Genomic DNA, 24452 nt, shown 5'->3' with positions numbered 1-24452 from the left:
TACATATATACACGTGTGTATACATGTGTATATGGGAAAACATACGTGTATATATGTGTTTATATTTTTCCCCAACAAATGAGGCTAGTCTACCTTAGCAGGAGCAAGTCCTATCTATCAGAAGCCCTGAACCTGCACTGTGTTCTTGTGGACCTCTCCAGGGAAATGGCAGAGCTGCTCTGATGGCAGGGAGGAGGGGCCTGGGAGAGGATTAACAGATGATCTGGCCTGGACCTCAGGGTCCTGCCTCTCAGAGTGCTTCTGTCACAACAACAGTGAAAGTTGCTACACCTACAGTGACAAAAGAGGGTCTCAAGCCACTCCAAATGTAGGTACCCTGGCCGGTGCTCCCTCCCTGGTGGCACCCCCTGCCCATCAACCCCCCAGCCTATGCAGATCTGCCTTGGCCTGAGCAGCCTGCTGAGCATCTTCAGTGCAGCTCACAAATACTTGAATCCTTAACATGAAACCCAAGAAAGCCCAGGGCCTTTTGCTAAGGTCACACCTGCTGACTTTCCCCAAGCCCCATTGGCCTGCCCTGGCTCTCGGCTGAGTGGCTCACCTATCCCTCTGTCACGTCGAGTTGTCTGAACTTCGAATCAGCACCATGTGAGCAAAATGCAAATAATACCCAGCCTTATTTTGAACAGATCAATACATGATTTTCCCTTTGTGTATAATGCTTCTGTTTAAAGCAAGGGACGTGTTTGGGTGGCGTCTAGCATAGTTAAGAAGGAAGGAGTTTTCCCAGGCTTAGTACTTCACCCTGTCCCTGGAGCCCCTCTTCACGTCCAGGATAAAGTGAAGCCCCTGCCTTGGTTCTCCTCACCCCACCCACAGGCACATCGTCCACATCGCCCAACCCTTTTGGAGCCCAGCCTGGCCGTCTCTAATCAGTATGTGCGTTAGGAAGATGTCAGGACTTACTGGCTTGCTTAGATTGACAACTGGCTACAGGCTGTGCCCACTTCATTCAAATTACATGGCTATGAGCCTGTGGTCCCACCAGTCGTTACAAGGGATGGATTACCTCCCATAGCAGCAGGCCTACGAGCCGAGCTTGGTAAGCCAAACATACTTCTGTGGACATGGAAGCCCTTCCTGCACATAAGGGCACTGCTACTTCTTGTCAGAGTGTCCCTGAGCTAACTTATTAAAAGATGCTTGAAACAGGAGCTAGTTTGTGTGATGCCAATTCCATGGAATTCAGTTATAAGGAGCACTCCTCAGCCCAAATGAGAAAGAATGTGCAGCCTCTCTGGCTCCCATCACCCCTTCCTCTTTTTTTTAAAGCTTCAGAAGCCAATCTTTCAACCCAAGTTTATATAGAACACCAATAAATAAAACAGCTAACCTCAGAATTGTTCTGGAGAATCGGGAATGGGAACAAGAAGCCCACTCCTCCTCTCCACCCTCCACCCCCTTAGGAAAACTACTGCCCATGTCCATCCTTGCCCTTGGTGCTGGTGGGCATCTGATGGTGGTGGGGTGGTGCACTCGGTGGTGCTGGTGAACTAACTAGCCTTGTTGATCCTGGGTTTACTCATTTATAAAACTGACAGTAATGTCAACCTCCGGGAGCTCGGAGAATGTTAGGTGAACTATTCCCTCTGTGTGCCTGCCAGGCTGTGTGTCCATTTCAGGTTCTTTTTTTTTTGTCTAGTCCCAGAGTTGTCTCCTTGCTCTTTCTAGAACTGCTCCAGCCTGGTTCCCCGAGTGGTTCTGTATACACAATGGATTCATCTTCAGATTTGCTTTTATTTGGACTTTAATTTTTTTTCCTGTGGTATGTGCTTAGAAAGCAAATTTGGAAAATCCATACAAACAAAAGGAAGATACAATTGAGGGGCTCACCTCCTTAAACAAGCCAGCATTAACATTTTGGTGTATATCCTTCCAGTTTTCCCCCAGTAAGTAGTATGTTTGTGTGGAATGTGAAGATGATTGTTTTGGTCTTTCTTGCCAGATCCCACCTTTCACAGCATGCTAGTAGAAACCTGTTGTGAAGGAGGGGAACAGATGTTGCCCGTCTTTTCCACCATAACTGTAACACCAAATCTCCCTGTTGCTGTAAACACTCTTCTCAGACGAGGCTTGTAAACTGTACCCTTTTCTGGAAGAATCCCAGTCTTAAACCAGCACTTCTTCCCTCAGCTAACAGTTGCCAAGGCCAAGCCTGAATCTCTCTGCCTTTTATCCACATTAGTCATCATCGCGCTCTCTATTCTAGCGTGGATCTGTGGTTTGGCTTGGCAAAGTTTGGTACATAAAAGGACTTGAAGGAACTTTCTCGACTCTTCCCCTGCTTAGTAAACAACTCTCCCCACGCTTCCTATCCAAGACCACTCTCTTCTCATCCTCCAGTCCCCACCCGCATCCTGCTTTGCTGCTGTGCCACGACCGTGGAACCAGGGGTGGAAAATCAGGAAACTGCAAGGGAATTTATGGGTTTAGATGTAGATAGGGAAGAAATTGTGGGAGGAAAAAAAAAAGCAGCTTAGGAAAAAGGATGCTGGAGCCCAGAGAAGGAAAAGGAGGTTCAGAGAAGAAGCTGGAATAATGCAAACTAGAGCATTCAGAAGGCTGCTGAGGGTCGGTCGCAAACCAGGAAGCCAAGAGAAAGGCTCCACTTCCTCCTTTCCTTGGCCCTCTTTTACCCTGTGACGTTTTGCTTCTATGGCCAGAGCTCTTGCTTGTACTGTGGGGCTGGCTCAGTGACATTAGAGGCGAAAAGGGTACCCTGTGGGCTGATCTCCATGTATCACACAGCAGCGATAAGAAAATGCATTCTGAGAGTCGGGTGCCAGCTCAGAAACTTGGAGTGTAACTCACTGGTGAGTGAGAGGAGACCACAGGCATGGTGTGGTCCCAGGAGGGCTGGTCCTGGGACTGTCCCTATGCAAAAGGGAACTGAAGCCAGGGCCCCCAAAAGTTCTTAATTTCCAGAAGCATTTGGACATCGGTAGGTATATGGATCTGACCAGAGGAAAGTAGAAATGAACCCAGTAAACTTGGGTTTGGAGGTCATGTGAAAAAAAAACTAGAGGATTCCAGCAAAAACCATTTCCGTGGTGCCCGTGGAAGGTGCAGACCCATTTGGATACCCATCCATGATTGAGCAAAGGTTTCTGGGTTTGCTTACCCCAGATGCATCAGCGACTGTGTGATGGAAGTGGCCTCCCAGTGGACTAGTAGGTATCTCTGGGGGTGTGACTTTAAATTGTCAACAGCTTCCACATGGTGTTTATGTCCTTAGCTTTTGGCTTTCAGGGCATTCAGATGAGGTCATCCACTTGGGTCCATTTCCTGAGTGTTGATCATTTTGTGACACAGAGAACAGCTTCTTCTATTCTTAGAGAGAGCCTTCAAGCCTAAATGCTCTCTGCCTGGCTCCAGGCCCATCCCCCCCCTTCCTGCCCAACCACTTTCCCCCAGAAACTTCTCTTTTTTCGTTGTGGAAAATTACACATTCACAAACTGTGTTTCTTTCCTCACACAAGCATATTCCCACACACAGACCAATTCTGGAATGATCTCATGGGTGAATCATGCCATTTATCCGGCCGTTTATAGGAGCTGCCTTTACACAAAGATTTTGGTGTAAGCTACATTAAGACCCCCTTCATTGTCTGCCAGTTGCCCTTGTGGGGTGGCTTATCCATGAAGTGCTGAGTGTGAGGGGGCAGGACTTCTAGACCAAAAGCTGCTTTTGATCTCACTTTTTTTTTTTCCCATTTGCTCTGGGCCTTGTCCATTGGCTCTGAACGTTGTTGGTGTGATTCTCTGCTTTGACCCAAGTAAGCAGACCCGATCCAAGATGGCAACTGCACAGCGTCTGAAGGAGCAGGGTGTTAGCCTTCTGTTACTTTGACAAATACTAGATATAATCCATTATCAAGAGGAAACGTTGTGTTGATTTGTGGTTTTAGAAGTTTCAATCCATAGTCTATTAGCCCGCTTGCTTGGGGGGGGGGGGGCTGTGGTGAGGTAGTATATCACAGTGGGAGGGTGTGTTGGTGGAAATTCATGCACCTCATGGCTGGGATGTGAAATAAAGGAAAAGGAAGGGTTGGGGGTCCCACTCTCCCCTCTAAGAACATGCCCCTTGACCTCAGAACTGCCACTAGGCACCACCTCTAAAGCCTCCACCACCTCTCCTTAGCAGTGCCACTGGCTGGGGACCAAGCCTTTAACACATGGGCCTTTGCAGAACATTCCAGATCTGAACTCCAGCAGGCAATAAGTGGGGCTTCTGCAGCTAAGATGAACACTGGTGGAGTTCCAGTGGATGCATAATCTCTTAATTAAAATTAGTGCCCAGTGGTATTTCCTTTCCTAATCCAGCTTTCAAGCTTTGCTTTCTGTGCAGCCAATCTCTGTCTTTATTCTTTTTGAAGGGGCTAGAAATCCTGTTAATATTTAATTGGCTCCTAAATTATTTACACATCAAAGTGTTTGAGCTATTGTTGTCCTTTAAAGAGCAAGTGCCCAGTGGAGCGCCTCGCTGGCATTCCAGGGTCTTAAGCGAGGCCACCATTAGAGAAAATGATCATGGTCAGAAGGCAGGACAACCTCATCTTAGAAGAAGAAAGCCCTGGAAGCCAGTTAATTGGATCACAAACACTTTTTTCCATCTACTTCCCAGATGTAAAGGATTTAGATCATATTTTCTTTAAAGGAATAATTCTAGTTCATTAATCATGTTCCCCAAGGAAAGAGCCATAGTTTGAACTTGGTGTTATCTAATAGGGAATCTTGTTTTCCCATCAAGATCAATTCCATGCATTATGGTTCAGTGAGCAGCCAGCTGGGCCTTTGCCAGCATGCCACGAAGAGGAAATGAAAAATCATTTTGCCTTTTATAAAAGATGAAATCAGGAGTTGGCTATTTTATGGTTAATAGTAACCTAGATAATCCCTTTGGGGCACCGAGATATCTAGATTGGCCCTTTGCTTTGATCAGGTGACCCCACAGTGGCAAAATCACATGCATTTTGGGGCTTTATGCTGTGGAGGCAAAGACTTAAGACGGGTCTGGGGATTCCTACCAAGAAGTTACAGGCTTTCAAGGAGAAATGTGTTAAATGAATCATGGGGCCATCCTGTAAAGGATGTTACATCCCCAAAATGAGCCAGCCTGTTTTTCTGTTTCTTGCTTAAGGGTGTAAGTGCTGCTTGGCTCTCTCGCCAAATATACTTTCACCTCTGGTTTTAAGGGCCTCACACCTTCCTTTAGCTCTTCCCTTGTTCCCCATGCAACTACTCCTCTGGGCCAGTTTCAAACATCAGTCTTTGAAAAAAAGAAGAAAATCTTTATGCTGGGTTTCTTTATTGCCTACCACCTCTGCAGAAGTTGCCAAGCCTGCATAGAATGAAAAATGAGCTTGTGTAGGGAAGTAAGTCCAAGCTGAAGCATCAATAGGATATGGGAGACAAGAACTAGGACCTTCAGTTGTCCATGGCTGCTTACCAGTGGTTCCGTTAGGGCATCTGCAGAAACGAGATTTCCTTCTATAACCCGACTAATCATAAGCTGTAGACTCTGAACTTTAATAGAAACAATTTTGGATGATATCCGTGTATGGCATTTCCTCCTCCATTTTTAAAAGGAAGTGGAATATAAATGTGTTAATTAGCTTTGCATTAGGGTAACAAAATACCTGAGGGAGGGGGGAAACAACTTAAGAGAAGGAAAGATTTATTTTCACTCGAGGGTTCAGTCCACAATCAGTTGGCTCCATTGCTCTGGGTCCGAAGTGAGGAGGAACATCATGGGGAATGAACGCTGCTCAGCTCATGGCAGCTGGGAAACAGGGCTGGGAGTGGAGGAAGTGGCCAGGACAAGCTACACTCTCCCAAGGCGTACCCCCAGTAACCTGTTTTCTCCAGTAGACCCTAGTTTCCACCACCTTCCAATAATGCCATCAAATTATTAATCCATCCGTGGACTAATGGACTCATAAGGTCAGAGCCCTCGTGATCCAGTCACCTCCCAAGAGCTCTACCTCCGGACACTGCTGCATTGGGGACCAAGCCTTTAATACACAAGGTTCTGGGGAACACTTCCTATCTAAATAATAACAATAAATTAATATTTGAGCTCTAGATATATCTGGGGGAACGAATAATCTAGACTCTTTAAAGAAGTTGAAAAGTGCAACTTTAATTCGCTTCTATGTCCTTCAGCTCTGTCTCCTGGTACTGGAGGGTTAGTGCTGGCAATGTGAATCAAACAGATATTTTCATTTTCATAACGTTTATTAGAATTCAGAACAGTGATGTTGGGAAACATTGAGATTTTTATCGCTACTCCACTGGGATTTCTGCTGAATTCTTTTTCACTAGAGTGTCTTAAATATTCTTTTTCAATGACTCTCCAGTGTTCACAGTTACTGTCTATAGGCAACACTAACCCTTTAGGCTTCTGAAACCATGGGAAAGCAAAGGCCACTCAAAGCCTGAGCGCAGTCATCAGTACTATTAGCGGGTACATTGTAAAATTGCTGTCATTATATGGGTCAAATACAACCAAAGAAGAGCAATTTCCTATGATTTACGTTAATTTCAGGTTACAGTGACATTATTCAGAGCATTTAGCTAAGAGAAAAATTAACCCAGAGTAGTTTATCAGCCTTTTTATGAAAAATGTTTTTCAGATCCTGACAATCTCCCTCTACACAAATTCGACAGTTGAAAAAAGGGAACCCATGTTCATTAGAAATGGCTTCAATGACCTATTTTGTTTTCTGTGGTGGGACCGAGCACCTATGTGTTCTCTTAGTTTACGCCCACCAAGATGGGAACCCCAAAGCTAGTGACAACTTCTCCCTGAATCCAAGAGAGAAAATGTACAGAAATGTGTCTGTCCCCCGGCCACCATGAAGCAATCAGTGGTCTAGAGTGGTATGGTGGTTGTTATTATGCCAGTGGAGTGTTTAAAGTGTGAATGTAGCAGATTCCAGGGTAGTAGATTCAGTGTGCAATAAATTATCATTTTTAATCTATTTAATATGAACTATTAGTCCCCCTTTGTCAGGACTGAAAGGACTTTCAAATTTATTTATCCTGGGGTATCCTTCCCTCCTCCTCTCCAGGATCATGTGAAGGACCCAGAGGCTCCTGTAATCCCTAGGACTTGGGGAGCACAACCAGTCATTGCTTGCTGGTATTTTCCAGCACTGTCAACACCCCACCGCTCCTACCCCCATTGCTTTGGGCAGGAAAGTCCACTACAGTGTGCCATGTTTGGACTGGGAGCTTCTGTTAAGGCTGGGAGCTCTATTCAAGGATAGTGATGGAGTGCTGAGCATGAGAACCCCACGGTCATTATTTCCCACCCCACTGGGGGAATCCTGCTGGGTCTTGTCTCTAGGACATCTGATAGTCTCTTCAGTGAGCTGGGGCCTATTAGGTAAACATGTCCTGAGGACAACAGACAAAAAAATGGCCAAGCCATTTTGGGGAAGAAAAATTAAGAGACCAGATCAGAATCAGAAATGTGTCATTTGTGACATATTGTCTTGCCATGGGAAGGTACCAACCAGTTCATGGCAGCCTAAGTCCTGACAAGCACTAAGATAATCCAGTATGGTACTTATCATCCACCTGTGGCTGTTTTACATTTCAATTAATTTGCATTACCTGCTTTACCACTGCTGGAACCAAAAGACCTGACAAGAAAAGTTTTAGAGGAAGAAAAGTTTATTTGGGGGCTCACAGTTTCAGAGGTCTCAATTCATAGATGACCAACTTCATTGCTCTGGACCCATGGTAAGGCAGGACATCATGGTGGAACAGTATGGCGGAGGAAAGGAGCACAGAGCTTGGTACCAGGAGGCAGAAAGAGAGAGCTCCACTTAATAAGGACAAAAAGCACATCCCCATGGACCCACCTCCTCCAGCCACACCCTACCTGCCTACAATTAGTACCCAATTCATTAGGTTAAGGCTCTCATAACCCAATCATTTATACCTCTAATCCTTCTTGCATAGTGGTGAGCTTTTGGAGGACACCTAATATCCAAACCATAACACAAAAATTGGGTTCCTCAAAGGCTGGGGCTGTAGCTCAGTGGTAGAGCACTTGCCTTGCATGTGTGAGGCACTGGGTTTGATTGATCCTCAGCACCACATAAAAATAAATAAAGGTATTGTGAAAAAAAAAAAATTGGTTCCTCAGTTAGCTGATCTCTTTCCAAGTTCTCACTTGCCACATGCCCCGTGACTGTCACATGGGACAGCACAGATGGAGTTCTGGTGGACAGTGCTGGTCTGTCTTAGTCTATATGTAATTTCGGGTGCAGTTGAAAGTGGACTCACTGGTCTTCCTTATTACCTTACGCTTGGCCCCAGCTGCTTAGAAAGTAGAATGACGTTAAGTGAAAAGCCAGTGGGATGTAGTGACTTCAGCAAGTCACACTAATTGTCCAGATTGGTTCCTCTGGGTAGGTGTGGTGGAGCCTCGCCCGATCCTCTTTCATGTCCCCGAGGCCCTTGGACAATCCACTGGGTCTGCAAATCTTTTAAAAAGGGTTTGGGGTTCAGCTCCTGGAGAGAGGACTCTTAGGTTTAAGATGAGCACATAGAGTATATTTTCTATTACAGCTTCATTTCCCTTGAGGGAAGCGCCGAGAAGCAGGGTGTGGGGTGAGCCATGGCTGGTTTGCTTCTATTCACTGGGATCTGCACCTTTAGCCGCAAGCAGACAACTGGCCTCTGGGATGAGGCTGTTCCAGGGAAGGCTGTGAGCAAATTGAAGACAAATGAAGAGGGGTTCAATGAAAAAGCACCCATGTTTCATCCCATCTTTATAAACCAGGACGGTGAGACAGACTACTCCTGCTCAGTAAATAAGTCCTTCAGTGTCCTTACCTGTGAGATGCTGTGTAGACAGCCTAGTGCTCCCCTGGGAGTGCTCCTAATTCAGGCTGGCTTTAACATTCTCCTTTCCCTTGGCCTTCTCACCCTGAGAAGATCTTCCCTTCTTTTCTATTAATTTCAGCCCTAAATGACATTCTCTGTGTGGCAAAATGAAAACAAGGAGAAAATTGGAAAGTGGGAAGTTAAGACACACGTTGCTGGGTTCAGCTTTAGCAAAGTCAGAGTGTGTGGAACTATGCCAAGGCCTTTACGGAAACCAAAGCCTGCTTTTCTGTACCAGCACTGCTGCTGTTGGTCCCCTCGGTCCCTCCCCACCGTGCGACTTCTGCCTCCTTGCTTTGCTCAAGGTTTTCTTTGTAGGCATTTCTCCCTGTGTGGGTGCTCTGATGTGTTCATGTCTCCATCCTTAATTGCTTTCCAAAGGCTTCTAGAAATTGCCCTGGGTAGCTTAGTAGCAGGCAGAGCAGCAGGTCTTGTAGGTGCGGACAGTACCTGGTGGCCTCACTGAGCCCCGCTGTCCTCTGGCCTGCTGGGTCTTGGCAGCAGCGAGTTGAAGGTGGGCACAGCATGTTTGGGTTTAAATAATCCTCGGCCTTGTAGCCCTCAGGGAGTGTGGTCCCTGCCAGAGGGGACACGTGTGGAAGATTTCAGACACATGGAAAAGGGCTTCCTTCTCAGAACGTGTTTAGAGCCCTCATTTGGGTGACTTGCACCTTATTGAAAACACTGACAATTGTAAGACTTACTGTCCTTTTCTGTCCTTTAAGGGGCAGGTTGGCTGTTTAGAATGACCTGAAGTCTTTTACACGCATGGGGTATGGGAGGAGGAATGGGAGAAGCGCTGATTAAAGTAAAATAAATAGAAAGAGTGAAGACTTGTGGGATGGGTGGGTTGGTTGCTCTTGTTCTGTGGCTTTGGTGGTGTTTTGAGCGCGCCGGTGCCATCGCCCCTTGAGTACAGGATTGCTGCACTTGCTGGGTGCCGAGGGTCGGGGGTGTTTACTTTGAAAACTGTCTCAGACCAGACTCTGCATTCTACATAAGATCAGAGACCCAGTCCATCCTTGGAAGGGCACAGATGAGGACAACCTGTTTGTCCTCCAGCTTTGAGAGGGGCGTGCTCTGTTCTCCCCACTCCCACTCTGTCCCTCTCTCTTTCTCCCTGGATACCTTTGGCCAGGAGAGTCTTCCCTTTATGTATGGCTTGTTCTTACTTAGCTTCTCAGTCCCTGAATATGGTCCCTCTGCCCAGGTCACACAGTGAGGAGGCTTTCAGTCTGAGGTGGCTTTCCCTTACCAGCACCCTGTATCATAGAGACAGAGGCTGGGAGACGGTCCCCAAACGAGGCTGCAATTTAGAGTCACCTGGGTCACTTGAAGTGTGGATGCCCAGGTCCTCCCCATATTCTCAGAGGCCCCCGAGTGACTTTGATATGCAGCAAGGTTTGAAAAACTCATAAGGAAGGAGGATCATCCTTTGACAAAGCGAGCAGTTGCACATGAGGGTAGTCATGGGGAGCCCATCTCGCATCGCCAAAGCAAAGCAAAGGTACTAGAAAGAGCATTGGGCACAAGACTTTTCCCTTCAATGTATTATCCTGGTGGCTTTGGCAAGCCATTTACTTAAACCTCTTTCTTTCCCCCTCTGTAAAATGGGTTGACGATAGTAATGCCTGTCTTGTCCCTACAAGTTTCCTTACGTGTGTGTGTGTGTGTTGTGTGTGTGTGCAAGTCTTTGAATTGTGTGGTGTTGTGTAAATGCTTGTCGTTTTACTGGGAATTACTCTCTTATAAAGAAGATACTACCTTGTCAGGCTACCTAGAAAACGAGTGAGGGTGACTGTTGTGCCACTCATTCTTTCATTGCCAGCAGTGAAACGGATGCCTGTTTAGGAGATTTACTTCTCTGTCTGGTAAAGGAGAGGTGGCCTCACTAGCTTTAAAAAGAACCCAGCAGCAGGAGCCCCAGAGGCCCAATTGTCCCAGGTGCTCAGAGAGCATTCCCTTGGCTCCTCGGTAACTGACCTTCTCTGAGAATGCAGGGCCCCATGCTGAGGAAGAGGTGACTTTGGTCTCCTCCAGCTTCTGAGCCCAACTCCCATCTGCAGACCTTGTGATCAATTGGATTTCGTTTGTCCATGTAAATGAAATAAAATGGAGTTGCCCCCAGAAAGAACCTTGCTGTGAGGCCCCCAAGGAAGGACACAAGGTCATCCCATCCCATCCCCCAGGACCCACTTGGTCATTTTGTCAGTGTGACTGTGGTGTCTCAGGTAGTAAACATCATCGTAGTTCTTTGGGGTGCACACAAAAGCATTTTTTTCCTTTGGCTTGTACTCCCCAGGGATCTGAAGTTGGATGGAGGGAGGCAGTCAGCAGGCGCCATGAGCTTGAAAGAGATCATTGGTCTTGAAGGTGTGGAGCTGGGTGCTGACGGGAAGGTAAGTCCACCTGGCCCTCAATCACCAGGGGCAGGGAGCAGAGGCAGTAAGACTGAACCTCACTTGTGATGGCGGGAAGCAAGCTCTGGGGGCAGATTCCTGGGCATGTGATACCAGCCCACCCCAGCTCTGCCACTGTGCACATGGAAACCCACCAAGCTGTTTCAATAACCATGTGGTGGAGTCCACTGGGCATGTGTATTTTTCTGTCAGTACTGTTGACAACTGAGTGTATAACACAAGTACCTCACGCACTCTGCCCGCCCCCCCCCCACAATGCATGCATATTCCAGGATGAAGTGGCATTTTGAACATATTAACTGGTGATGTAAGCAAGCAACATTCCAGCTATTAGAAAGAAGTTTTGGCTTCTCATGGTCCCAAGGGGCCAAGAATCCCTCAACCTTAAATGGTTTCAAGCTGGGTTGAAATCTGAGGAGTAAAAGTTGAAAATGAACTTGACCTGTATACACTAGGTTCAACCCTCCCAAAGCCTATGTTTCTTTGGGGAAACCATCCCAGAATAGTTCCAACAGGGGAAGCTTCTGGGGCAGTGAATGACCTTTGCCCTCCTTACCCCCAGGTTAACGGGTCACTCCTCTACCTGAATGACAGGAACCCTGAGCTCCAGGTATAGGTAGGGTGCACTTCCCCGGGCAGGAGAAAAGAACTGCATTTGCTCCACCTTTATACCTCAGGAGCCGACGCTCACAGAGGAAGGAGGGAGGGGAGGAATAGAGCTGGACATCACAAACAGCATCTGCTGAGGAACATAATGGGAGATTCTGTGGCCTTATGTGTTCTGGAATCCTGCCGGATAGGTTATAAAAAGCCATACAATGTGTCCGACATGTTAACGTTTCTGCCACAAAATGAGAATAGTCACACTACGTGAGCTCAGTTAAAACTATGTTTCACCTCATGTCCGTTAGGGTGGAATTTGGGCACAAATTTGGCATGTGTGAGTGCCAATTTTTTTTTTCAGAATTGCAGGTTTTTAAAAAGTAGATTTTAAAATTTTAGAATTGCAGGTTTTTAAAAAGTAGGTCTGAACTTGGAGGAGCCACATATCTTGGTCAGAATGCAAACCTAGCATTGCCTGGGAATAATCACTAGTTTGTCTGTTTGTTTACCTTTTAGACAGTTTCTTATACCCAATTTCTGTTACCCACAAATGCCTTCGGAGCCCGGAGGAATACTATAGACTCCACCTCCTCCTTCTCCCAGTTCCGCAACCTGAGCCACCGCAGCCTCTCCATAGGCCGGGCCAGCAGCACCCAGGGGAGCCTCGACACAGGTAACTTTGGCCCATCTGCTCTGGGTAGTTTGTGACAGGAGGTGCCTCAGTTTACAGTGTGGTTTGTGCCTCCCTCTGCACGCTGGAGGACAGGTGCCCCCAGAAGACTCTACTTTAGGGAAAACTTGATCTCAGGCCATGTAGGCCCATAACCAGGTGACAGGGGATCTTACCTCTAGATGCCACACTTGCCAATCCTGTAGGGTCTTACCTACATGGAGAAATGCTAAAGTTGCATCATTTAGAGCTGATTGGGTTTCCCGGCTTCTGTGTGGACCACTTGGCTCCTCATTCACCTTTCGCCTGGTTACGTCCTGCATTGTCACAGTGTGGAACCCTGGGGTTCTTTCGTTTGCTTGTTTTGTTCTTTTCTCCTGTTTATTTTCCCCTAAAATAATTGGACCCTGAGGTACAGAATCAGGGTGATCATTTCCTTTGTGGATATACTGGCGAGCAAAGTTGGCAACTGAAGGAAGATGTGCATATCCCAACTCTGTCCACACAAACCTTGGTAAGGATTGGCATGAGGGTGCCAGTTCTTTAAGAAATAGCATTATTTCTACTTTCAGAGAAATTCCAGGTGAATGTGCGGTTCCGTAGGTCAGCCCAGCCTCTGCCCTCATGTCCCAGACACCTGTGGTCTTTTACAGCTGTGTGCGCCGGTGGATGCTCTAGTTTGAGTTGCTCTGCACACAATAGCCTGCCCAGAAGCTTTCACGCTAAGTCATGCCTCTTAGATGGCGTGACATGAGTCTAGTAATTTGGCCTGCAAATTTAGAAAATGAATCTTTTCAAGGCCACATTCTATAACCTGCAAGGGCTCTCTGCATCTTAGGTCCTATGTAAAGATTTCTACACTTCTGGGTCAGGAAGATTAATATATAATTTTCTAAGATGGAAGGAAAAAAGAGAGAATGGTAAGAATTTGCTGAACCCTTTGGCAAGGGGCTACATCTCATTGGCATGCAGAGCCGTCTGCTAAAAGCCAGAGCCAGGGATATGACACTGAACCAAATTCCCTGAAAACTGTCTTCAGTGACCGTACTTGGCATTCTCCTACCTGCCTCTGCCTCAGAGAGTCCAGGGCCCCTAATTATCATTTTGCATGTGATCTTCAGGTAGTGACCTGGGAGACTTTATGGACTATGACCCAAATCTCTTGGATGACCCCCAGTGGCCTTGTGGCAAGCACAAGCGAGTTCTGATCTTTCCTTCATACATGGTGAGTAGCGTGGGATAGATGGATGGTTCGCTCATCCCCACAGCCACCTGGACTGGCTTGGAGGTGGCTTGCTTGCATTCACAGACTGGGACTGGGAACTTTATCAGAGACTGCTCTGCCTGGAGCATCTCCTGGAAAAGCAATAGTGGGGGTTCTTACAGAAGGACCAGCACCTTCCTGGTATCCAGGAATCTGATCACCTGGCCTGTAAACACCACTTTAGGGGTTTGAGAAGGCTGGGTTGCCAATGTCTGTGAAAGCCACCAGCTCAAGTTGGGGGTCCTTCACCTCTGAGATAGCATGGCCCAGCTTACACTTCCATAGGGGAGGACCTAACCCATCCCTGGAAGTGCCAAGTTCAAGTCCAGCTCTGTTTGGATTGCCTCAGTGACTGCAGGTTTCCACGTGCACTCAGAGCAAACAATTGGCACCAGGTTGGGGATGACAGAATTATCTCTTGGGAAAGTGGAAGTAGGACACTGTGGGTGTTAGCTGGCAAACGCTTTCCTTGCTGTTTTTATTTCACAGACTCTTCCTGTTTTTCCCTTTGTTATAGTTCTGGTTTCTGCTTTGGGCTAACCACCTTTCCCACCACCAAGGGCTACTATTTCTCCTGACACCAGGGGGAACTTCCAGGGTCCCACATACTTTCTTTGGGCAAACCTGCCCTGATTCCAAGGCAAGCAGAGCCCGACTGCTGTGGGAGGAAGGGAGAATTAGGTTTGGGGAAAACGGACTGACCAGGCCTGCCCCACACAGCATCAGCGGCCTGGGCACCAACCCAGAATGCCCCATCTCCCCCTGCCTTCTGGCAGGGCAGGCATAGCTCAGCACTTCCTCCTCTGGTTCTCTCCCTCCTGTGCTGTTCTTAGGAGCCCTCACCTCAGCATCAAACATCCCAAAGGTCCTTGCTTCTGGGCTTTCTTGTCTGCAGACACCAAAGCACAAACCAACCCCATGTACTCAACAGACATCCACATCTGCACTGGGAGCTTAGAGTTTTCAGCCATTGTCAGGAAACCCCTGGCAGTACCCGGCCAGCCCTTGCCAGGTACCTTCAGCATATCTCTCTTTATATTTGGCATCTCTGCAGAGGACATTCTGATGTGCCACGCTGAGTCAGAATGGATTTCCAAAGGCATTTAGTTTAAAATTACCCTTAATCCTAGGCCTCTGCTCTAGGACACATTTATTGAACACTCTAATAAAGTGTTCAATAAATGACCAGAGCCATGGCCCTGACATCGAGGAGGGAGCAACTGGAAATCTGCCATTCCTGTAAGAATCCGGTTTCTTTCTGTGGTGCACTGCTTTATTTATTAAAGTTCACTTTGTTGATTGAGTAACTTAGGCAAGAAACTGTGGCTCAGAGTCCAAGTGAGGGTCACAGTTGATGGTCATGGCTGGACAGGCAGGAAATGGGTGCTGAGGCTACAACTCCTGGCCCGGGGCTCTGTTCGCTTTTCTGGGTCATGTCCGAATACCTATTGCTGGGCTTTGTGCAGTAGATGGCTGACCCAAGGGCAGGACATAAAGATGGTTCTTTGGGCCAGCAGTTTAATAGATGTCTAAGTGACCAAGAGTATGAAGTGCACTATGGCCAACAGTGGAGTCTGGCGGGGACCTTTCCGGTGGACATGTCACAATAATGTTGACCTCCCCTTTGACAAGCCTGCTGTGGGGCTGGTGCCAGATCCAATCTTATTTTTTCCTCCTTTAAATTTCATTGTGCACTTTGATGTCCTGGGCTTAGTATATGTGTGTGTGCATGCACGTGCACACAGGTAATTCTTCCTCCTCAGACAGTGTGTTAGATGACCTGTCAAGTCAGCATACAGGTCCTTCCTCCTCATTTTATGTTCCCAAATGGATCATTTTTCATTTCCTCATGTTGGCTCCACAGTTTATGCTTCCCGTAAGAGTCCATGTTTTAGAGAATGCAGTTGCTCATGAGCTGCATTTAATGGTCAGATCTGTAAGACCTCTTTGCGTCCTAACTATAGATACTAGAACTTTGATATTGTGGGAAATCTACTTTTAAATGTTATCATCCAAGTTTTGTTTTCTGTTTTTTGTTTTGTTTTTTCAATGCTGCAGACTGAATCCAGGGCCTTGCACATGCTAGGCAAGTGCTGTACCACTAAGCTATAGCCCCAGCCCTTTTTATTTTATTTTGAGTTGTCCAGACTTGGCCTGGAACTTGAGGTCCTCCTGCCTCAGCCTCTTGAGTAGCTGGGATTACAGGCATGCACCACCATGCCCGCTGTTGTCTAAGTCGATGACGGTATGTATTACAAAAAGCCTCAACCCAGCTTCCCAGAGACACCCTTCCTAGAAGCAGGCATGGATGACAGGACTATTTTCTCAGCATTTGCACTGAACTTGTAGGAACAAGAGTACAGGGGTGATTCTTTGTGTGTTTGCTTGATTTTTACATGTTGAGTAACAGGTACAGAATTTACCCATTCAGCAAATTTGTTGGGGCCCTCATATGTGCCAGACTGGGTGTTTTAATATTCAGTGGAAAACTAACTAGCCACAATCCCCATTCTCATTAACTTTAGAGCAAATGGGGAAGTCAGACTATAAAAGGGGAGACAAATCACTGTAGCCGGGAGGAGTGTGTGGAAGGAACCCACTTGGACAGGCAGTAGGAGATTGGGTGGAGGTGAATTTCCCCGTGGGAAAATCCTGAAGTGTCAAAGAAGTTGACTTTGTGTACATACACACACATGCGTGCAGGGAGGTCAAGGCCACAGAATGATGATCCCTACAAACCTTTCTCCCCCATTGTGGCTCCAGGCTCAGGGATGTACCTGTATCAGGCTAGTGACTCTCAAGGTGGGCAAAAGCTAGAGGGTATTTGAACCAGGTTGCTGAAAGCCCTCTTTGAGTGCCTGAGGCACATTTGGCTCCTAGGTGGGTGTGGGAAGCTCTAAACCAACAGACCCTACTTGGGTCTGTACTTTCCCTCACTAGGTGTCCCCAGCTTGTGAAGCAGGCTCTGGCCCACTCTCCCCAGGGCTTCCTGCTGCCACTTCTGCTTGCTGATGGGAGCAGGCCCTATCCATCTCCTCAATAGGACAACTGCTGGTCTGACTTGGCATCATATTTAGTTCATCTACCTATTCTGGAACTTCATGTAAAAGAGATCATAGGCTATGTACTTTTTTTTTTTAATCCATCTGCTTTCTCATTTGATACCTGTGAGACTCACCCAGGCATGTATATCAGTAGTTTTTTTGATTGCTGAGTGGTGTTGGATGCACAATTGTCTGTTCCCCTGTTGATGGACATTTGGGAGATTTCCAATATAGAGACATTATGAGTGCTGTTGCTATGAGCATTCTCGCACACGTCTTTTGTGGGCAAATATTTTCATTTTTCCTGGGTAAATACCTAGTAGAGAGATTCGAGTCACATGACATCACCCAGCCAGGATATAGTCAGATGCATATTTTCATTGTTTGAAAGGCCACTCATCACCACAGTTAGGGCGTGCCTTAGAGTTGGAGAGTTCCAGAGGTGAAGCGCATCTACAGAGTAGAAGTGATATCTTTTTAAAAGTAGCCTTGAACTTGTAGTTACACTTGTGTTTTCAAACTTGAATCCATGCAATCACTACTGCTAAGATCCATTGAGAAAGGGCATAAGTGAGATTTCTAAGCTTTAAAAAAAAAAAAAAAATCCTCAAGCCAGGCATGGAGACCGAATTACAGCTATTCCTGTGGTTTGGACTTTGGGTTTCTAGAAGGTGACCACAGGACATGAAAGTACGTTGCACCGCTCAGCTGCATGCAGGTTCTTGTAGAGCATTAGTTAATGTGCTGCCCAGGAGGGCAGGAGGCCTTGAGTCAGAACTGGATGCTTCCGGCCGCTGCCCGGCCTGGCATGTAATTAGGGTTTCACTAGAGAGTTATTATTTATCATTAGAACCTGGCAGCTCATGCGGGTAGTGGTTTTTCATTGTTTTTTTTTTTTCTCCCTTTATGGGTGTGGAAAGCAATTAAGAGAAGAAAGTGACAGCGTTGAGGTAATGCCAACAAAATTAACTTTACTTGAATGGAATTTTGGATCCTTTTCCCTTCTCAGAAAGAAATCCCTCTCACCCTGCTTTGACACCAAAAAAGGGGAGGAAGGAAAAAAAACTATCCTTTATGATACCTCTGCATCTCAAGAGAGCATCTGTAGAGTTGGTCTCCATGATAAAGTGCCAGTTCCTTTATTATAGCAGGATCTCAGCACTCAGAGCAACCCCTCCCTGCATCCCACAGTGTCAACAGACAACGTCTGAGACTCGGGTTTTCAATACAGTGTGAGAGGCTGGCAGTGGGAACTGAGCAACTCGACGAAAGGGCGACTAATTCAACCTGCCATGTGCCCCTCATATGCACTTAATTTTTTGGTGTCATTGTGGCTTTATGTTTCATTAAAAGTTGTGTCGATGACTTAGGCAATTATGTACCTACCTGCAGGGTGGATTTGCTGGGGAATTATAGCAGCTGGCAACTGGGGTCCTCCCTCCCTTGCAAGGTCCCTGCCAGGATGCTCAGATTTCATGGTGCCTATGGCTCACTCTTTGGGGGACGGGCCACTGTGAGAGAAGCGGTGCCAGTGACAAAAGTCAGATTTCTAGTGCTCTCTAGAGGCTCCATCGGGTGCCTGGGCAGCAACCGAGGAGCAGGGTCTTGGAGGCCTGCCAGCTTTAAGCGTGGGAAATTAGAATGCCTTGTTGGGTTGTGGTGGGGGGTGGCTGTTGTTTTTCGTGTGGCTTTGAGCAACAGCATTATTAGATATAATTCATGTAGCATACAATTCATGTCTTTGGTGTACAGTTTAGTGGGGGTTTTTAGTATATTCAGTTATGTGGCCATTACCACAATCAATTCCAGAACATTTTCATTATCTCCCAAAGAAGCCCCCATATGCTTTAGTAATCCTCCTTAGTCCTGTACTCCCAAATCCCTCAGCGGCCCGTGTTCTGTCTCTCTGGATTTGTCTATTCTGATGTTTCACATCATTAGACTCATACAATAGACACGCCTGGCTTCTTAGCAAAATATGTTCAAGGTTCGTCCATGTTGTATCATGTATCAGTAATACAGTATTCTTTGAAATCATTTTTTTTCCTTGTAAAAACAGTCCCAAGATGTGCAGCATCTGCTCCTTTCCTATGTATTTTTCGTCATCATTTCGTAATTTTGAACATGACATTTTATGCAAATTTGGCTCACGTCTGAAGCCACTGTTTAAGAAGCATGTGTAGGGGCGGGGGCTGTAGCTCAGGGGTAGAGTGCTTGCCCAACGCAACGATTCTCAGCACCATATAAAAATAAATAAAGGTATTGTGTACATCTACAACTAAAAATATTTTTTAAAAAAAGAAGAAGCATGCATGTTGAAGTACATCCAAATAACATCTGGGTATGTGTGAACTCGGGGTATAGCCACCCGGTGTCATCACAAGTGGGTAGAGACACTACCCCAGAAGTTCTGGAGCACCAGATGAATATCCAGCAGATACCTGCCACAGAATGAGCTCTAAACTGCCCCATGTGACAGCATAAACCTCAAACCATTTCATGTCGGTGAGGAAATATTAAAGGGCTACTCCCCTAAGAGATGGGAAGGAGAGTCCATTCAGGATCACATTCTTAATTAGAATCCAAGGAGCAGAAATAGCAAATACAGCCCCAGGCTGTGTCAACTGCCTGCTCATTCCTATAGTTTCCTTGTGATTTACTGTCCTCCTAGGGAAAGGGATTAAATGCACAGGACAGCTGAAATGCCCATCTGTTGGTGGTTACATAGATTTAGTCCAGGGCCGCCCCCTGCTTAATTAACCTGAACAAGCATCAAACATCTGCTTTCGGAGGAGGGAAGATGGCGGCGAGGGGAGTGCATTACCCCCGTGTGCTGCTTCACTGTGTGGGAGTATGACAAGTCAGGACGGCTAAAGGATATCTTGTTAGGAATTTCCAGCAATAGTGGGGTGCGCCGGAACCTGGAGGAAGGATTTCCATCGCATGAGGATCGGCTACGGGGACTCAAACGCGAGAGGTTTGTCGCACGGAGGGTAAAACTGCTTATTCAGCAAATCGCCCCGCGGCTAGAGTCTGCAAGGCGCGCTGGGATAGAGACGCAGGGTTACAGCGCTGCAGTTTCTGCCAGCCGCGCAAGCACCGCACTCAGGGCTGAATTCTGGGTTCGAGACGGGGAAGGAAGCGGTCCATCTCGGTTCTCCACACCGGTCAGACCACAGAGGAGGCCAGCAGCCACCATGTTGGTAAACTGACGTCACCACACCTGTTTTTGACTGACCGCAGCTCATTCAGCCATAGAACAGGTAATTTCAGGCTGCAATTCGCCTGCGGCTTGCAGACAGATTGCTAGGGTTCAGCGCCTGGGGGCTTCTTAAAATCTGATCTTATCGGAGTGAACACGGAGCGCGGGGCGGCCAAGTCCCGGCTCCCGGAACCGTCCCGGAACCGCCCTGGCTCCGGGCTGCGGAGCCTGCGGAGGCTGCTTCTTGGACCCTGCTAATATCAGAGCAAACACGAAACACCAAGAAGCCGAATTCCAGCTCCCGGAACTGAGCCCGCGGGGACTGCTTCTTGGAGCTTACACTTATAGGAGCTTACACCGAGCACAGAGCGGCCGAGTTCCGGCTCCCGGAACCGTCCCGGAACCGCCCTGGCTCAGGGCTGCGGAGCCCGCGGAGGCTGCTTCTTGGACCCTGCTACTATCAGAGCATACACCAAACACTAAGCGGCCGAATTCCGGCTCCCGGAACTGAGCCCGCGGGGGCTGCTTCTTGGAGCCTACACTTATAGGAGCTTACACCGAGCACGGAGCGGCCGAGTTCCGGCTCCCGGAACTTCCCTGGACCGGGGCTAGGAGCCCGCGGAAACTGGGTCTCGGTCCGGGTCCTGCTGAGGGCAGGTCAGGACTCACCCATTGCTTGGGTTGCCTGGCAAGGGGAACGAAATGCTGCCATTCGCATAGGATACCAACATGGCAGAGATCTGATGTCAGCAGAAAGCGGTGGAGGAGAGATCTTCATCAATACCAGCGGTGACATAAGCAGTTGGTCTTCTGGTAAGGGGGGTGAGGCTCAGTCACCCGAGTCTCCTCAATTTGTCCTCGAGCCGGAGGGAAGGAGCCGGGCCGCCGCCAGCCCCCGGAGCAGGCCCAGCGGCTCGCCAGCGTGGTGACCGCGTGACCCCAATTGGAGAGGGGGCGGAGCGGAGCCGCCACCCACACCCGCCAGGTGGGCAGACCCACGACCCAGTAGTACATGGGCGTGGTAGGAGGGGCAGGGCAGAGCCGCCCTTCGCGCTTGCAAGGTAAACAGACCTGTGACAGCCTGGCGGGTCAGGCCCAGTGGCCTGCCAGTGTGGTACACACGTCACCCCAACTCGAGTAGGGGCAGAGCAGATCCTTATCCCACGCCCGGATCAGGCCCTGCCGGTGTGGTGGTCACGTGACCCCAATTGGAGTGGGGGTGGAGCGGAACCGCCACCCGTGCCCGCAGGGTGAGCAGACCAGTGATCAACCTGCAGATCAGGCCCAGGGGTCCGCAGGCGTGGTAGGAGGGGCAGGGCAGATCCGCCGCCCGCGCCTTCAAGGTAGGCAGACCTACAACAGACCGGCGGATCAGGCCCAGGAGCCTGCCGGCGGGGTACAAACACCACCCTAATTGGAGTAGGGACAGAGCAGAGTCGCCTCCCTTGCCAGGAACAGACCCAGCATCCTGCAGGCGGGGTAGTCACGACACCCCAATTGGAGTAGGGGCAAAGCAGAGCCTCCACTCGTGCCCGAAAGGTGGGCAGATCTGCGACCGACCAGCAGGACAGGCCCAGTGGCCTGCTGGTACGACAGACACGACACCCCAATTGGAGTAGGGGCAGAACAGAGCCGCCACCAGCTCCCAGAACAGGCCCAGTGACCTGCCGGCGTGGTAGCCACGACACCCCAATTGGAATAAGGCGAGAGCAGAGCCGCCGCCCGCACCTGCAGGAAAGATACGCAAGCAGTATGAAAAGACAAGGAAAGAAAGGACCACAAGCAATGCAGGTCAACGCAACTTTAGAAGAGGTAACAGCTGCAGCAGATGGAATGTCAGATAAAGAATTCAGGATATACATGCTTCAGATGATCTGGAGTATCAAGGAAGACATTAAACAGCAAAATCAGACAATGAAAGATCACTTCGACAACGAATTACGCAAACAAATCCAGGAAGCAAAGGATCAACTATACAGGGAGATAGAGGTTATAAAAAACAAGCAATCAGAAATCCTAGAAATGCAGGAAGCAATAAACCAACTTAAAAACTCAATGGAGAATACTACCAACAGAGTAGAACACTTAGAAGATAGAACATCAGACAATGAAGACAAAGTATTTCAACTGGAAAAGAACATAGACAGCTCAGCAAGACTGTTAAGAAACCATGAGCAGAACATCCAAGAAATATGGGATAACATTAAGAGACCAAACTTAAGAGTCATTGGGATACAGGAAGGTACAGAGCTCCAAACCAAAGGAATGAGCAGTCTATTCCATGAAATAATACAAGAAAACTTCCCAGACTTGAAGAATGAGACAGAATCCCAAATCCTAGAAGCCTACAGGACGCCGAATGTGCAAAATCATAAGAGATCCACACCTAGACACATTATAATGAAGATGCCCAACATACAGAATAAGGAGAGAATTTTAAAAGCTACAAGAGAAAGGAAGCAGATTACATTTAGGGGCAAGCCAATCAGGATAACAGCTGATCTTTCAACACAGACTCTGAAAGCTAGAAGATCCTGGAATAACATATTTCAAACACTGAAAGATAATGGGTTCCAACCAAGAATTGTGTATCCAGCGAAATTAAGCTTCAGGATGGAGAATGAAATTAAAACCTTCCACGATAAACAAAAGTTTAAAGAAATCGCAGCTAGAAAACCATCTCTTCAAAACATCCTAGCCAAAGTATTACAGGAAGAGGAAATGGAAAATAACAATGAAAACCAACAGTGGGAGGTAGGACAGTAAAGGGGGGGGGGAACAATCAAAGAGGAAAACAAACAATGTTTAGTAACAGAAATAAACAAATATGGCTGGAAGAACAACCCATATCTCAATAATAACCCTAAATGTTAATGGCTTAAACTCACCAATTAAGAGACACAGGCTAGTAGAATGGATCACAAAACAAGACCCAACAATATGCTGCCTACAGGAGACGCATTTGATAGGAAAAGACATACATAGGCTGAAGGTGAAAGGTTGGGAAAAATCATATCACTCATATGGACTTCGGAAACAAGCAGGCGTGTCCATACTCATATCAAATAAAATAGATTTCAAGCCAAAGTTAATCAAAAGAGATAAAGAGGGACACTACATACTGCTTAAGGGAACCATACACCAACAAGACATAACAATCATAAATATTTATGCCCCAAACAATGGTGCAGCTATGTTCGTCAAACAAACTCTTCTCAAGTTCAAGAGTCTAATAGACCACCACACCATAATCATGGGAGACTTCAACACACCTCTCTCGCCACTGGACAGATCTTCCAAACAAAAGTTGAATAAGGAAACTATAGAACTCAATAACACTATTAATAACCTAGACCTAATTGACATATATAGAGTATACCACCCAACATCAAGCAGTTACACTTTTTTCTCAGCAGCACATGGATCCTTCTCAAAAATAGATCATATATTATGTCACAGGGCAACTCTTAGACAATATAAAGGAGTAGAGATATTACCATGCATCTTATCTGATCATAATGGAATGAAACTGAAAATCAACGATAAAAGAAGGAAGGAAAAAGCATACATCAATTGGAGAATGAACAATAGGTTACTGAATGATCAATGGGTTATAGAAGACATCAAGGAGGAAATTAAAAAATTCTTAGAGATAAATGAAAACACAGACACAACATATCGGAATCTATGGGACACATTGAAAGCAGTTCTAAGAGGAAAATTCATTGCTTGGAGTTCATTCCTTAAAAAAAGAAAAAACCAACAAATAAATGATCTCATACTTCATCTCAAAATCCTTGAAAAAGAAGAGCAAAACAACAGCAAAAGAAGTAGAAGGCAAGAAATAATTAAAATCAGAGCTGAAATTAATGAAATCGAAACAAAAGAAACAATTGAAAAAATTGACAAAACTAAAAGTTGGTTCTTTGAAAAAATAAACAAAATCGACAGACCCTTAGCGATGCTAGTGAAGAGAAGAAGAGAGAGAACTCAAATTACTAGCATACGGGATGAAAAAGGCAATATCACAACAGACACTTCAGAAATACAGAAGATAATCAAAAACTATTTTGAATCCTTATACTCCAATAAATTAGAAGATAGTGAAGGCATAGATAAATTTCTTAAGTCATATGATCTGCCCAGATTGAGTCAGGAGGATATAGAAAACCTAAACAGACCAATATCAATTGAGGAGATAGAAGAAACCATCAAAAGACTACCAACTAAGAAAAGCCCAGGTCCCGATGGGTATACAGCAGAATTTTACAAAACCTTTAAAGAAGAACTAATACCAATACTTTTCAAGCTACTTCAGGAAATAGAA

At 46.8% G+C, this 24452-nt stretch overlaps 1 protein-coding gene across 2 annotated transcripts in view; it reads left to right on the top strand.

Moving 5' to 3' along the window:
• Positions 1-24452, top strand: part of Cables1 (Cdk5 and Abl enzyme substrate 1) — a 114389-nt gene that overhangs the window by 74416 nt on the left and 15521 nt on the right. For both annotated transcript variants that reach the window (XM_046433769.2, XM_046433761.2), the window contains 3 exons: positions 11225-11321; positions 12462-12618; positions 13737-13840. In XM_046433769.2, coding sequence (XP_046289725.1) covers positions 11225-11321; positions 12462-12618; positions 13737-13840 — 358 coding nt within the window. The remainder of the gene's footprint in view (positions 1-11224; positions 11322-12461; positions 12619-13736; positions 13841-24452) is intronic.

This window comes from Marmota monax, unplaced genomic scaffold, assembly GCF_021218885.2.
Source record: "Marmota monax isolate L192 unplaced genomic scaffold, Marmota_monax_Labrador192_F-V1.1 WCK01_AAM20220418_F8-fsc00126, whole genome shotgun sequence".
NCBI classification, from domain to species: Eukaryota; Metazoa; Chordata; class Mammalia; order Rodentia; family Sciuridae; genus Marmota; species Marmota monax.
This window is presented reverse-complemented; position numbering and strand designations above follow the sequence as displayed.